This window comes from Populus alba, chromosome 7, assembly GCF_005239225.2.
Source record: "Populus alba chromosome 7, ASM523922v2, whole genome shotgun sequence".
NCBI classification, from domain to species: domain Eukaryota; kingdom Viridiplantae; phylum Streptophyta; class Magnoliopsida; order Malpighiales; family Salicaceae; genus Populus; species Populus alba.
In genome coordinates this window covers 4,816,015-4,829,853 of record NC_133290.1, presented here as the reverse complement: position 1 = coordinate 4,829,853, position 13,839 = coordinate 4,816,015, and the positions used below count along the sequence as shown (strand labels likewise).

At 37.4% G+C, this 13,839-nt stretch overlaps 2 protein-coding genes across 5 annotated transcripts; one reads left to right on the top strand and one right to left on the bottom strand.

Moving 5' to 3' along the window:
* Positions 1–920: 920 nt before the first annotated feature.
* Positions 921–11,669, top strand: LOC118063234 (histone-lysine N-methyltransferase SUVR5). Of its 3 annotated transcripts, XM_035077214.2 has the most exons (13): positions 921–1,231; positions 1,345–1,811; positions 2,683–3,217; positions 3,506–3,808; positions 3,914–4,024; positions 4,546–4,656; positions 5,251–8,088; positions 8,421–8,582; positions 8,970–9,086; positions 9,175–9,278; positions 9,359–9,496; positions 10,695–10,782; positions 11,097–11,669. In XM_035077214.2, exons 3-13 carry the CDS (start codon positions 2,744–2,746, stop codon positions 11,202–11,204), a joined length of 4,554 nt encoding a protein of 1,517 aa, XP_034933105.1. In that variant the 5' UTR covers positions 921–1,231; positions 1,345–1,811; positions 2,683–2,743; the 3' UTR covers positions 11,205–11,669. The 3 variants fall into 3 exon arrangements, with proteins under 3 accessions (XP_034933105.1, XP_034933108.2, XP_034933106.1); XM_035077217.2 differs by lacking the exon at positions 1,345–1,811; XM_035077215.2 differs by lacking the exons at positions 921–1,231; positions 1,345–1,811 and having other exon boundaries at positions 1,825–3,217.
* Positions 11,670–12,504: 835 nt separating this feature from the next.
* On the bottom strand, positions 12,505–13,482 carry LOC118063235 (uncharacterized). Of its 2 annotated transcripts, none has more exons than XM_035077220.2 (3): positions 13,184–13,482; positions 12,756–12,917; positions 12,505–12,647 (listed from the first exon to the last, which is right to left on the bottom strand). In XM_035077220.2, the coding sequence occupies exons 1-3, from the start codon at positions 13,266–13,268 to the stop codon at positions 12,532–12,534; spliced, it is 363 nt and encodes a 120-aa protein (XP_034933111.1). In that variant the 5' UTR covers positions 13,269–13,482; the 3' UTR covers positions 12,505–12,531. The 2 variants fall into 2 exon arrangements, with proteins under 2 accessions (XP_034933111.1, XP_034933110.1); XM_035077219.2 differs by having other exon boundaries at positions 12,756–13,079; positions 13,184–13,480.
* Between the last annotated feature and the right edge of the window lie 357 nt (positions 13,483–13,839).

The following is a 13,839-nucleotide window of genomic DNA, read 5'->3' as shown; positions in this document are numbered from 1 at the left end:
ATATTGTTGCCTTAATTAATTGAATATTTTAACAATTTTCATTAAATACACTATCCATTTATGAGGTAAATAGAAGAATAATAATTTATTAGAGCTTTATTTCTACACAAATCAAATTTATTATTTTAAGAGTATGAGTAAGTTTTATTAGCATGAACATTGTTTAAAAAATAAAGCAGTTTATCAGGAAGAAAATAGTTTATGCCATGATTTTAGGAAAAAATCACATTATTAATAACTAATAACACGAGTTGAGAGAAAAAAAAATGGCCTAATGGATTACGGAGACCCAAATACTTTATTGTAAAATATTATTTTCCCCTCAGCATCACTTTTATATAACCATATATAAAATCATTTAATATCCTCTAAAAAAAGAATAACATTTAATATAGGCTTATTTCCATCAAAATCAATTAATACGATCTTGAATTAAATATGACTAGTAATACTGTTCCATTTCTCCAAGTATAATGTAGTTTTGTTGGCCTTGCAATTTGTAGGAGGCTATATTTGTTTGCAATTCAGTCCTTTTATTAGTTTTTAATGACAATTAATTATTTTTTCTTCAAAATGCCTTTTATCTCTAATCAAAATTTCCAATTCCATCTCTATAAACAAACTAAAAAATTGTATTTGAAGAGATCAAAATGAGAATTTAAAAAAGAATTAACAATTAACATTGGATAATGGTGATTTAAAAAAAAAAAAAAAAATTTAACATAAAAAATCATTATCAACAGGGACCAAACTATAATTTACTCAATCATATGGCGAAAAAGAAAAAGAAAAAACCAAAGATATGCTAAGACGTCGTTGTTGATAATTCTGTTATGGTCTCTAGCATAAAGCCCACGAATTTCTACCCCTTCACTCTCCCCATGGACACCATAAACATAAGCCAAGATACCCCATAAAAGCCCTAAAGAATAGCACTTTCCCTTGCCCAATCCATTTAAAACTCTTCGTAAACACATCCTCTTGATGCTCTCTCTCTAGATATATACATATGTTTCTCCTTTCCTCCCTGTTTTTGTTTTTGGTCACGGGACCTGTAGCAGCCCAATTGCCCGCAGAAAGACATCTCACCACCCTAGCCGAAATTGGTAGAGACATGGGAAATTGCAACCAAGAAATAAAAAAAAAAACACACACAAATCCCCGCTAACCTTGTTGCCCTTGATGCCATAGCCTGTCAACGCAACAACACCACTCCTGGGAAAAAAAAAAGGTCATCTCTCCTTGCAAACACACTCTCTTATTCTTTAAAGCTACATTACAGTGCCGTACCCATCTCTTATTTATTTTGTCTTTTGACTTATTATTATGGTTGTTGTTATGTAGGTATGTGTGTCACATTTTATTTTCTTGCAAGCAATTGTAAGACCTAGCTATAGCTGTTGGTATGTATGCCTGGTATACAGCTGCTGGTGCTGGTCCTGGCAGAAAAGAAAGAAAAAACCCTCAATACCCTCGAGAAAAATAATAGACATGCAATTAAAAACAAACCCTTTTTGATTTAATGACTTCTGTTTATGGATTTTAGGTTTAATTAATTAAGGGGTTCTTATTTGATTTTGGATCAGATAGACCGCGCCTTCTAGGTCATGCATGTTTCACGTGATGTTGATCGTGTGCAAAATCTGGTTGTGGGTTTTGGATAGTGTGAATCCATTATGGGGTTTTTACAATTACCGTAACGATTAATGGTGAAATGATGTTAAGGTAGGGTTCAATGGCACATTTTGTATCTGGGTCTGGTGGCTTAGGGTTTTAGCTGATAATCTCTGCAAAAAGATCGAGTCTTTGAGGTGGGTTTTTGATTTCAAGGATCTGAGCCTTCTTTAATTTTTGTTATCAATTAATTTATAATGTTTGTTTTGATTAATTTGTTGTCTTGTTGCGCTGCATTGTCTTGGTACTGTAGCAGAAGCTATGTGTTACAGATTTATAATTGCAAACAGTGAAATAAAGTTCAATTTTTTTCTTTAATAGGCCTCTGTAATGTACATGTTTCTGCGCGATTGCATGTCGATTTCAATTTTGCAGAAACCCCTAGATTTTGATGAATTCTGTATTTGTTATTTTCTGCATTTTATTAATTTGATAGATCCAATTCAATCATTTTTTTTTTTAATAATTGACTTGATGGAATTTTTAATTGAATGTATTTGCAGACGATTTTCTTCTTCTTTTATATTAATATCAGCACCTGTTTTTTGTTTTTTAACTAATTACATATGCATAGATTATGCTCATTTAATGAGGTTAGATTTAGGGAAAGAAATGATAACACTTGGCAAATTTATTACAAATAAGCAACCATGGTAAGTTATGCACATCAGGTGACCTGGATGAGATACAGAATGAAGTGACTTTCTCCAGACAGGTTCTATTATTTTATGAAATGATAGAATTTTACTGGACTAATATCGAAAAGATAAAGAAGTAGAAATTGCAAGTAACTAGGTCTGGGATTTGGAATCATTAGGCAACTCAATGTCTTTGAGTTTTATTAACTCTAGAGAGAAATTATAACTACAGTCGTGATTTTTTAAAGGATGTTCACTTAATATAAAGGGAATGAATAGCAACAGTGAAAAATAGGGAAACGAGTATAACTTTTTTTTCTTTTCTAAACGTTCTTCTGACTGTTTGATGTGTTGGCCTTCACTTGAACAGGGAAATGAGTTTGGAATGACCATTACATGCTATGTGTGGCTGCAGATTTCTAGTTTAAATTATGGATGTGATTCCTTGTAACGGTGTTCAGTATGTTGGAGAATCTGATTGTGCTCTACAGAGTTCAGGGACAGATTTTACTTATGATGGGGATTCTAGTAATCTTAAACGTGTAGAACAAGTTGAGATGAATGATGGTAGAGTAAATGACTTATTGCAACATGTAGAAGAGTCTCGTATAGAAAGACAAGGTGAGGACCAATGGACGGTGGACAAATTATCCATCTCTAAAGGTGGAGCTTCGTGTTCTGATTTTCAGGTAGAGAGCCAAAGGTTATCTTGTGATTCTCAGGATTTTGAAGAAGATGGCATAAATGTACAGGATTATTGCACAGAACCCTGTACAGCCTCCGAAAACTCTAATTTAATTGTTGACACCATTGAAAGTGAACCAAACGACTGTAAATATGGAGAGCCATCTCTTTCAGAGCCTCAATGGCTAGAACATGATGAATCTGTGGCACTATGGGTCAAGGTGATTTTTTTTTTTTAAATTTGTATTGTCTTACTTAAATGAAATAAAAGACGCTCTTTAGCAAATGCTGCAGTTTCTTTATACATTGAAAGATCGAATTTGTTGATTTTAAGACATCACATGCCATGTGCTTGAAAATTTTTCTTGAGGCTTGGATTGTGGAGCACAATCCTTTTTGGGGCTCTCCTGGTTTTGTCCTTCATTTGCTCGTTTTAAAAAGGAAGTGTTTTTATCTGTTGTGCCGAGCTTGATTTTCATGCTGATACTTCTATGATTTTCCAAGTATAGTGGAGAGGGAAGTGGCAGGCAGGAATCAGATGTGCACGGGCAGACTGGCCATTATCAACTTTGAGAGCCAAACCAACTCATGATCGAAAGCAGTATTTTGTGATATTTTTTCCGCACACCAGGAATTATTCCTGGGCAGATATGATGCTCGTCCAACCGATCAATGAATTTCCAGAGCCTATTGCATACAGGACTCACAAAATTGGACTAAAATTGGTTAAAGATTTGAGTGTTGCACGACGCTTTATAATGAAAAAGTTGGCTGTTGCCATGTTCAATATTGTCGACCAGTTTCATTCCGAGGTATTTTTTTTACTGCTTTGCTGTTTTTTTCCGAACTCTGATGGAAACTCATACCTTTGTTCCTGTTTCCTTGAAATTTCTTTGGTCCTTTCAAACTTGTCATAGGCTTTAATAGACACAGCTCATGATGTGATGGTCTGGAAGGAATTTGCCATGGAGGCTTCACGGTGTACTGGTTATTCTGATCTAGGAAGAATGCTTCTGAAACTTCAAAATGTAAACTCCTTTCCCCCTTGATAGTGTAGGTTCTAAGTCTTGAGATTTTTTCCTATTTCTTTCTCTAATACAACAATTAAAACTTGCAGTTTATAAAAGCAAGCCTCTCCCCCACTATTTGATACAGCATTGCATTTGTTTCTTTGGTTTTTTATGCATTGATGCATGTGTTCATATAGATGGGGGAGATAGGTAGCAGTTATGAATACACTTTACTGCTTGGAAATTAAGTACTTTTAGTTGCATTTCTTTGTTTGTTTTGTTTATGAATTTAGTCTTATTTCATTATGTGCCAAGTTTCCATGCTCAATGTGCTTTTCTTTGTAGATTGTAAAATTTAGGTGAATTTGGTCATTTCATGACTTTTTTTCACCTGGCACATGTTAGAACCAGGATTTGTTTTTATTTTGCATGTATTTACCAATTTTTTTTTCCTTTGGATTAATTTAAACACTGAACAACTTCTCTCCCCCCCTCCCCCTTGTTAATGATGATGTAATGCCACTTCTCCTTCGCTGCAGATGATATTGCAACAGTACATAAATTCTGATTGGCTGCAGGATTCTTTTCAATCTTGGGTACAGCAATGCCAGGTTGCATGTAGTGCTGAATCAGTTGAATTGCTAAGGGAGGTATGTGTTAACTTGGCTGTCTACACATGTTTATTTGACTACAGGTTGTGCTTTAGGTGTGATACGCATTATGCCAAAGTTATAATAGAATAAATTTTGTTCCTTGATATGGTATGTGATATATCCATCTACGCGTTAGAATTTCACAAAAATTGAAAAACAATATGGCAGGTTAATGTCAACTTACCTAAATCAACTAAAATTAATTTATAATGCAGAAACATCCAATTCATGTTTTTGCTTCTTGTGATTAATTTTGGAATGTTTAACCAGTAACCAGTTGATGCATATTTAATTTATTTGTTATAGTAGCTGGGCTGCATGATTTGCACAACTGTATCTGATTGAATTTCATAGAAAGTGAATGCCACTCAACCTGTGGGCAGATAAACTTTCAGTAAAGTAAGCCTGTCCCTATTTTAGGTTAACCCTGTCTCATAGGTTGCTTTTTTCATGCAAGGATACATGGTGGATTGCTGGGCCATTAGGCTTCAGCTTGCACCTGTGCTGCCCACCTTCCTTTTGGTGCTAAGTTGTATCATCTTATATTTTTGTCTCCAAACATTTGTTGATTCTGGTTTTCTGTGATTCAAGGAATTGTCCAATTCTATCCTATGGAATGAAATTGACTCTCTCCGGGATGCATCAGTGCAATCGACTTTGGGATCTGAATGGAAAACCTGGAAGCATGAAGCTATGAAGTGGTTCTCAACCTCTCATCCCATAACAAGTGGCGGAGATATGGAGCAGCAGAACTATGACAGTCTCTCCCCAACCATTAGTCTTCAAGCTAGCAGGAAGAGGCCAAAGCTTGAAGTTCGCCGAGCAGAGACACATGCTTCCCAGATGGAGACAAGCAGTCCACTTCAAACTATGACTGTTGAAATTGACTCTGAGTTTTTCAGTAATCGAGACACAGTCAATGCTCATACTTTAGAATTAGAGATTTCAAAAGAGGAGGATTCTAGGGAGGTAGCTGCACCTTTAGAATCACCTTGTAGCGTGGCTGATAGATGGGATGAAATTGTAATTGAAGCAGGAAATTCTGAGCTTGTACAGATCAAAGGTGTAGAAATGACTCCTGTTAATGAAGTTTTGGGTAAAAAAAGCATAGAACATGGGAGTAAGAATCGCCAGTGTACAGCTTTTATTGAATCTAAGGGAAGGCAGTGCGTGAGGTGGGCTAATGATGGTGATGTTTATTGCTGTGTGCATCTGGCCTCTCGTTTTGCTGGAAGCTCCACAAGAGGAGAGGCAAGTCCTCCGGTTCATGGTCCATTGTGTGAAGGTACCACTGTTCTAGGTACTCGATGCAAGCATCGGTCTCTACCAGGTTCTGCATTCTGTAAGAAACACAGACCCTGGCCGGACATGGAGAAGACCTCAACTTTGACAGAGGATCCCCATAAGAGAAAACATGAAGAGGTCTTTCCCAGTTCAGACATCACATATTGCAAAGAGATAAAATTGGCTGGACAAGTTGAAAATCCTCTTCGAATGGAACCTGTCTCAGTCATGGATGGAGATGCCTTTCATGGAAGGAACAGCTTAACTGAGAAGCTTGAGCATCCTGACCATGATTGCAATAACTCTGAGATGCTGCACTGCATTGGCTCAAGCTCCCTTGATAGTAGCATCCCTTGTCCTGATAGTCCAAAGCGCTATTCATTGTACTGTGATAAACACATTCCTAGTTGGCTCAAGCGTGCTAGAAATGGTAGAAGTAGGATAATATCAAAAGAAGTGTTTATAGATCTTTTGAAGGACTGTAGCTCATCACAGCAGAAATTGCATTTACATCAAGCATGTGAGCTTTTCTACAAGATTTTCAAAAGTATTTTCTCTCTAAGAAACCCAGTTCCTATGGATGTTCAACTTCAGTGGGCCCTCTCTGAAGCTTCTAAAGATTTTAAGGTTGGGGAACTCTTGTTGAAGTTGGTTTTAACTGAAAAGGAGAGACTCAAAAAGTTATGGGGCTTTGCCGTGGAGGAAGATATAAAAGTTTCCTCCTCTGTCATAGAAGAACCAGCAGTTTTGCCATTGGCTATTGATGGCAGCCAAGATGATGAAAAATCTATTAGGTGCAAAATTTGCTCGAAAGAGTTTCTCGATGATAAAGAGCTTGGCAACCATTGGATGGACAATCATAAAAAGGAAGCACAGTGGCATTTCAGAGGTCATGCTTGTGCCATCTGCCTGGATTCTTTTACTAACAGAAAAGGTTTGGAAACCCATGTGCAGGAGAGACACCATGTGGAATTTGTTGAACAATGCATGCTTCTACGGTGCATTCCTTGTGGCAGCCACTTTGGGAATACTGAGCAATTATGGTTGCATGTTCTCTCTGTTCACCCTGCTGATTTCAGGCTGTCAAAAGGTGATCAGCAGCTTAATCTGTCTATGGGTGAGGAGAAAGAGGAATCTCTGCAGAAACTCGAGCTACAAAATGCAGCACCAGTGGTAAATAACTCTGAGAATCTAGGTGGTGTCAGAAAGTACATTTGCAAGTTCTGTGGCCTGAAGTTTGATTTGCTGCCTGATCTTGGCCGCCACCATCAGGCTGCTCATATGGGACCTAATCTATTCAGCTCTCGTCCCCCAAAGAGAGGTGTTCGGTATTATGCATATAGATTAAAATCTGGAAGACTTAGCCGCCCTAGATTTAAGAAAGGTCTGGGGCCACCATATAGCAGCATCAGGAACAGTGTGACTGCTGGTCTGAAGAAACGTATCCAGGCATCAAAGTCACTTGGCAGTGAGGGACTAAGCATACAGTCTAATTTAACTGAGGCAGGTACTCTTGGTAGACTAGCAGAATCTCAAAGCTCAGAGGTCGCAAAGATATTGTTTTCTGAGGTTCAGAAAACAAAACCTCGGCCTAATAACCTTGATATCTTAGCTATTGCACGCTCTGCTTGCTGCAAGGTGAGCCTAAAAGCATCACTGGAGGGGAAATATGGAGTGTTGCCAGAGCGTTTTTATTTGAAGGCAGCCAAGCTCTGCAGTGAGCATAACATTCAAGTACAGTGGCACCAGGAGGGGTTTATCTGTTCCAGGGGATGTAAGAGTTTCAAGGACCCAGGATTATTCTCTCCTTTGATGGCTCTTCCAAATGGTTTAATAAGTAAACAAATTACACATTCATCTGATCATGTAAACAGTGAGTGGGAAGTGGACGAGTGCCACTATGTTATTGATGTGCATGATGTTAGAGAAGGGCCTAAGCAAAAGGCTACTGTCTTGTGTAATGACATAAGCTTTGGGAAGGAAACGATACCAGTGGCATGTGTTGTTGATGAAGATCCCCTGGATTCTCTCCATGTCTTGGCAGATGGTTCTGATGGTCAAATCAGTAATTTCCCCAGGCCCTGGGAAACTTTTACTTATGTAACAGGGCCATTGCTTGATCAATCTGATAGTCTGGACATTGAGGTATCTTTTGGTTGGTTATCTATTTTTTTAATTTTAAATTCAATTTGATTTTGATTATGGCCAATTGTATCAATGTGGAATGCACTTGTTGGTTGTTCTCCTACCTTGGAGATGATTGAACCCTAGTTGGCTACTGAGGACGCTGCAATTCAAAATATAAAACACATACACTCAGACATGCATACACATAAAGATAGAGAGGAAAGGAAGAAAAACACTTCGCAAATATGCTCATGCATGTCATATAATATCCATATAATTTTGGAAATGGATTTATGTATTAAACGCACTGCCTTTTTCCTGTTCCCTCAACACCATCCTTTTTTATGTAGAGTTTGCAATTGGGGTGTTCTTGCCAATATCCAATGTGCAGTCCTGAAACTTGTGATCATGTTTATCTCTTTGACAATGACTATGAAGATGCGAGAGACATATATGGGAATTCCATGCTTGGCAGATTCCCATACGATGATAAAGGGCGGATTGTTTTGGAGGTAATGTTATTTTCTTTTTACTTTTGCAAATAGTTACTAATTACCACTCCAATGTTGATGCTCTTTTGATAGCTAAGAATGGATGATTGACTGGCTGCATATGGTCCTCATTCCTTGAACTTTTATTTTCTTGCAAGATTTTTTATTTGGCCTGCTGCTTTCAAGAGTGTCTAGTATGGTGACTGATACATGCTATTGTTTCACCCTTTTATATCACTTGCCAATTTGATTCTGTATTCTGCATGTTTAATTTCTGTGCACAAGCTTTATTTGACAAGCGGATATGGCCTTTTATTTTGGCTCTCTCTCTCTCTGCCTCTGTGTGTGAGGCATACATGTTTTACTGGTGATACTTGCATTTTAAACATTTCTTGCAAAATCGTGCAGGAGGGTTACCTTGTTTATGAGTGTAATAGCATGTGCAGCTGCAATAAAACTTGCCCAAACAGAGTTTTGCAGAATGGAATACGAGTGAAATTGGAAGTCTTTAAAACAGATAATAAGGTAACAAACCTTCCCAATTAGAGTTTTGCTTTCAATTGTTCACTGTTTCTATAGTGCCATATTAACTTCTGTCTTTGCTGAAATACAGGGTTGGGCAGTCAGGGCAGGGGAACCAATCCTACGTGGTACATTTATATGTGAGTACATTGGGGAGGTTTTAGATGAACAGGAGGCAAACGATAGACGTGACAGGTTATCAACTTTGGAAGATGCAATTTTGACTCTTTTTTGTTTTCTTGCTATGTTTTGAACGTGCTTTGTTTGGCTTTTAGGTATGGTAAAGAAGGTTGCAGCTATTTGTACAAAATTGATGCTCATACCAATGATATGAGCAGAATGGTTGAAGGACAGTCCCATTATTTTATTGATGCCACCAAGTATGGGAATGTTTCACGGTTCATCAACCACAGGTAGGGAAAGTTAGTTATATTCCTTGCAGTAGTCTTCTCTATGGTTCGAGAAATTTGCTTCTTGTATGCAAATGTATCAGTTATCAATCTGAACCAATCAAAATTGCCCCATGCTTGACTTAACTACTTGGATTTTCTGTAAGGTGAAGATGTTGGCTAGGTTTAATGCTGCCTCTCTTTAGATGTTTCAGGCATTAGGTTGATGCCTTAATGTTAAATGGATTTAGATTTGATGATTTCCGTATGTATGCACTTACATACATTTATAAGCTTGAGTTCTGTTCATATGAAAAAAGGCAATACCAAATTATCAATGCCTTCAAAAAATTTCATAATTCAAATGATGTCTCTGTGATATGATAATACGTAGGTTAATGTTATCTTTAATGGATGAAAATGTTAATAATTGATTGCTAAAGTAGATTGCCAGTTATATAGAAGAGAAGCATAAGAACAGCTAAGATCTAACATATGAGAAACATCAAGCAACTCCAGAAGGTAGTTCTTAAAAGACCTGATTGACTTTGTCGAATCAGGAACCGAGGGGGACCATTCATGGAACCAGTACCTTCATGGCCTTTATCTCATGCAGTAGCTAGCTGTTTGGCCAGAACTGCAAACCAGTGAACCTGATACCTTGTTGATGTATCCAACGAATTTTTTTATTGAACCAGTAAACAAAATATTAAAAAGAATTTTTATAGAGGGCGCTACATGTGAGGTTCTTGCTTTTGAAGTATAGCTAGACATTTTGTTATTTTAAGTGACGGTTAGCAACATCCTAATGATTGCACAAGGACATCTCTATAGCCTCTTTTTTTCTAGTTTGATGGTGGGATGGTTTTAAGATTTTGCGAGAAGGGAAAAAAGGAGGTGATAATTTCATAATAGCCATAAAACACATTACCATTCACCTGCTTCTCCTTTTTAAGGAGTGGGGTCAATTCACAACATGCTCATCAAAGTTAGAAGCCTTATCTATTGGCTTATATTTTAACGTATAAACTTTCAAATGCATCAAGATATGAAGAGAGTGTGTTATCCTATATTTTAAGGGAAGAAAAGCCTCGAGAGTGAGGTAGATGATGGAACAGGGTTCGGTAGTTGATTAGTTGTCTCCAGTCTTTTCTGGCCTGTTAATTTATCTGCATGAGGCTGTGCTTGTTGATTTACACTGGACATGTGTTTATGTTGGCAGCTGCATGCCAAATCTTGCAAACCACCAAGTTCTGGTCAACAGCATGGATTCTCAGCGTGCTCATATCGGTCTTTATGCAAGTCGGGATGTAAGTAATCTCCTTATTCCTTCTTGAATATCAATTGTTGTACACGTGGAGGATCTATATACGTTTTTCTAAAAAAATTACATGAAACTTTTAAGAATATTAACTTCCTTATTAGTTCAAGGGAAGGGTATTTTGTGGGATACTTTTTGGGCTCTTTGCCCGTTCATGGTGCCTGATGTAGTTGGGATTTATCTTTACGTCGATGTAGTTCAAGGCATACTGCATCTATTTGTAATAGAACTTATTGACTGAGTACTGTGTTCAGGTAGATTATTAGTACATTTCATTTATTTGGTTAACCATATCATGTGCAGATATCTTTTGGTGAAGAACTAACATACAACTATCGGTATGAGCTGCTGCCTGGAGAAGGCTATCCTTGCCATTGTGGAGCTTCCAAGTGCCGAGGCCGCCTCTATTAAATCCTAAATTATATCTTGCCCTACCCTGCTTGAAATAAGGGGATGTGGAGATCCTAACATGAGAATCAGATTCGGATCTGTTCAAGGATATTATTCCTTGCTGGCATTTATTGGCTGATCAAATCATAAGCAGGTTGAGTGGATTTGGCGTCAAACTGACAAGATATTGGCCAAGTCCCGAGCAATGGAGGCAGAGGCCTACGGTCCTTGGAGCTACAATCATCTTCGTGATGAATTTTTTTTTCCTAGTTGCCCCGGCCAAGTAGCAAGTGTTTATTCTCATTTATTGACTTTCATCCATAAAAGAGGACGTCCGTAATTGTATCTTGGCTTGTTTGCTAGTAATGGAGTTTAGTGCAAAGTGTAGAAGGTTTTAGCGCCCCCCCCGTTTTAAGATTGTAGGTATATGTGCTCGCCTGTTGTGGCTATTTTTTCATGCTAATACATAAATTACTAGTTTTCAAATGATGCTCCATAACCATGCTTGCCAAGTTTCCGCATAATCAAGGTGTAAATGTTACTGGAGAAACTAAGCTTCTGTAAAACATGTAAATGTAACCAGAGTTGATTTTAAGAATGCTCGTGGTTTTCCCAGCACATTTTGGTTTGCATGAGCTGGGATGGCTTGCATTGAAAATAGATTAAAAGTCATTGCCACTCGTTGCAGGTGAAATCTGGGTTTCTCTGCTATCCGTATAAATCAATAGGGGTTCTAGCATAGTCTTCCATGTGATGTAAAAGCTTTACAGGGATCAGTCAAGTACCAATTTTGAGAGATAAATTTGTAATTTGCAAGGTTTTTTTTTTTTTTTGGAAGGTTCAGTTTCATCTTTTCTTCCCTCTCCCATTTATTTCCCTCGCATCTATAATTATTCATGCGTAAGAGTATCAAACTTGCTAACTCTAATGGATGGTGTTGAAGTTGTTAAACATTTACTTATTTGCACTGTTCTTGATGTGCTTGTCATAAATTCTTTGTTTTTGTACTTTTTGTCAGAGACATGATCTAGTTTAGTAGTTTAGACACTGAGTTGATTTGGATAAAATTGTTTTTCTCTGCAAACTTTAGATTACATTTCTCTTTCGTATAGGTTTTTTGAAGCAATGCAGGTGAAGTGATCGTTAGGTGTCTCATTTTAACAAATGTCACGAGTTTTTGAACATGGCTGAAATTAGACTAGGTAAAGGTAGGATAGTTAAAAATGAACAAAGTGCTGTGATCCCACCACTGCAGCCCTACAAATTGAAACTTTGCGAGGAGGAAGTTAGCAATTGAGTCTGGTGGAACAAATTTACAGTGTGCAAGCAAAATCAGAAATGTCCCATTTTAAAAGGATTTCACATTGTTTTGTTCCTTGATATGATCAAACTTCATTTCTCCATCATGAATCACAAAGAAAACAAAAGGAAGTCCTAAACTGAAGATCACCAAGCTTGCCATCCCTGCATTGACATTTCTTTAGTTTAGTGTCAAATAAAACCCAACAATCAATTTTGCAGGTCTAATGTCTTAACAAAAGAAGAAGAAAAAAGGAGGTCCAACGCGTTTACCATATTCAACAGATCTTGGGAACTCCCTTCTCTTTCTTGGCATCTTGGAATGGTGAGGTTCTGATGATGCTTCCAAATGCAAAATCATGGAAATTAGAACCAGCCCACTTCCAGTTTTCTCCCTTATAACCCTCTCACTCAGATCTAATGACCAGAAGCCAGCTGTTCCATTCAAATAATCTTCTATTACAACCTTTACAAACAAGAGTGCAGCAAACCATAATGTCACCTTGGCAATTTGCCTGATTGTTGTATTGGAGATTGCCCAGTTCACCAGATTAACAGCACAAGCACAAGCATAAAGAGGGAGCCAAAAGTACCAATCTTTTAAAAAATAAAATAAAAATCACAAGCATGAACAAAAAATTGAAGAAAACTAGCTTTTGAAACGCATATAGCTGAAAGGATCATCAAAGCAAGCAAAGTACCAGGGTCATTTAGCTGGACTGATGCAGAGTAACCAAAGAGTGCAGCCATTAGTAGAGAACAGCTGAATGCCATGGTTGTTGCCATTTTGTTCTCTTTCAAAGCTAGGCATCAAAGTGATGGATCAAGGGAGGGGATTAATCCTTTATGGTCACCTTCTTATACATTTATTTAATTATATCTAGATGACATTATTTATTCTTTTTATTTGGAGCAATTACCACAAGGTCCAACCAATTTAACCATTAATTTATTTTGTTGACCATCCTCTCATTCACTGATGAATGCAAGATTGCTTTTACTGCCTTAAAATTTTCCAGGCTGAAAAAGCCTTGCAACTTGACGATCAGGTTGGTCTATTTAAGGGTAGTGGCCACTGTCAACAGGCATTTACCAGTGGTGCTTTCTACTTCAAAGCATGAAAGGATGCAACTTGGAAGACTCAAATTCGAGTCCTACTGCCCTAATTACCTTACAAATAATCTTGTAAAAGATAAGAGTAGATCTGAAAAATAAATAATTCAATCCATGATTATTCCAAAAAGAAATTGAAAAACACAAAAAGGCACTGGCAGATTCAGACTTGCTCAATTATTTTACTTTTGGCAGGACTTGTTTATGTTAAGAAGCTGACTGGAAGGATGATAGGAGCATGACC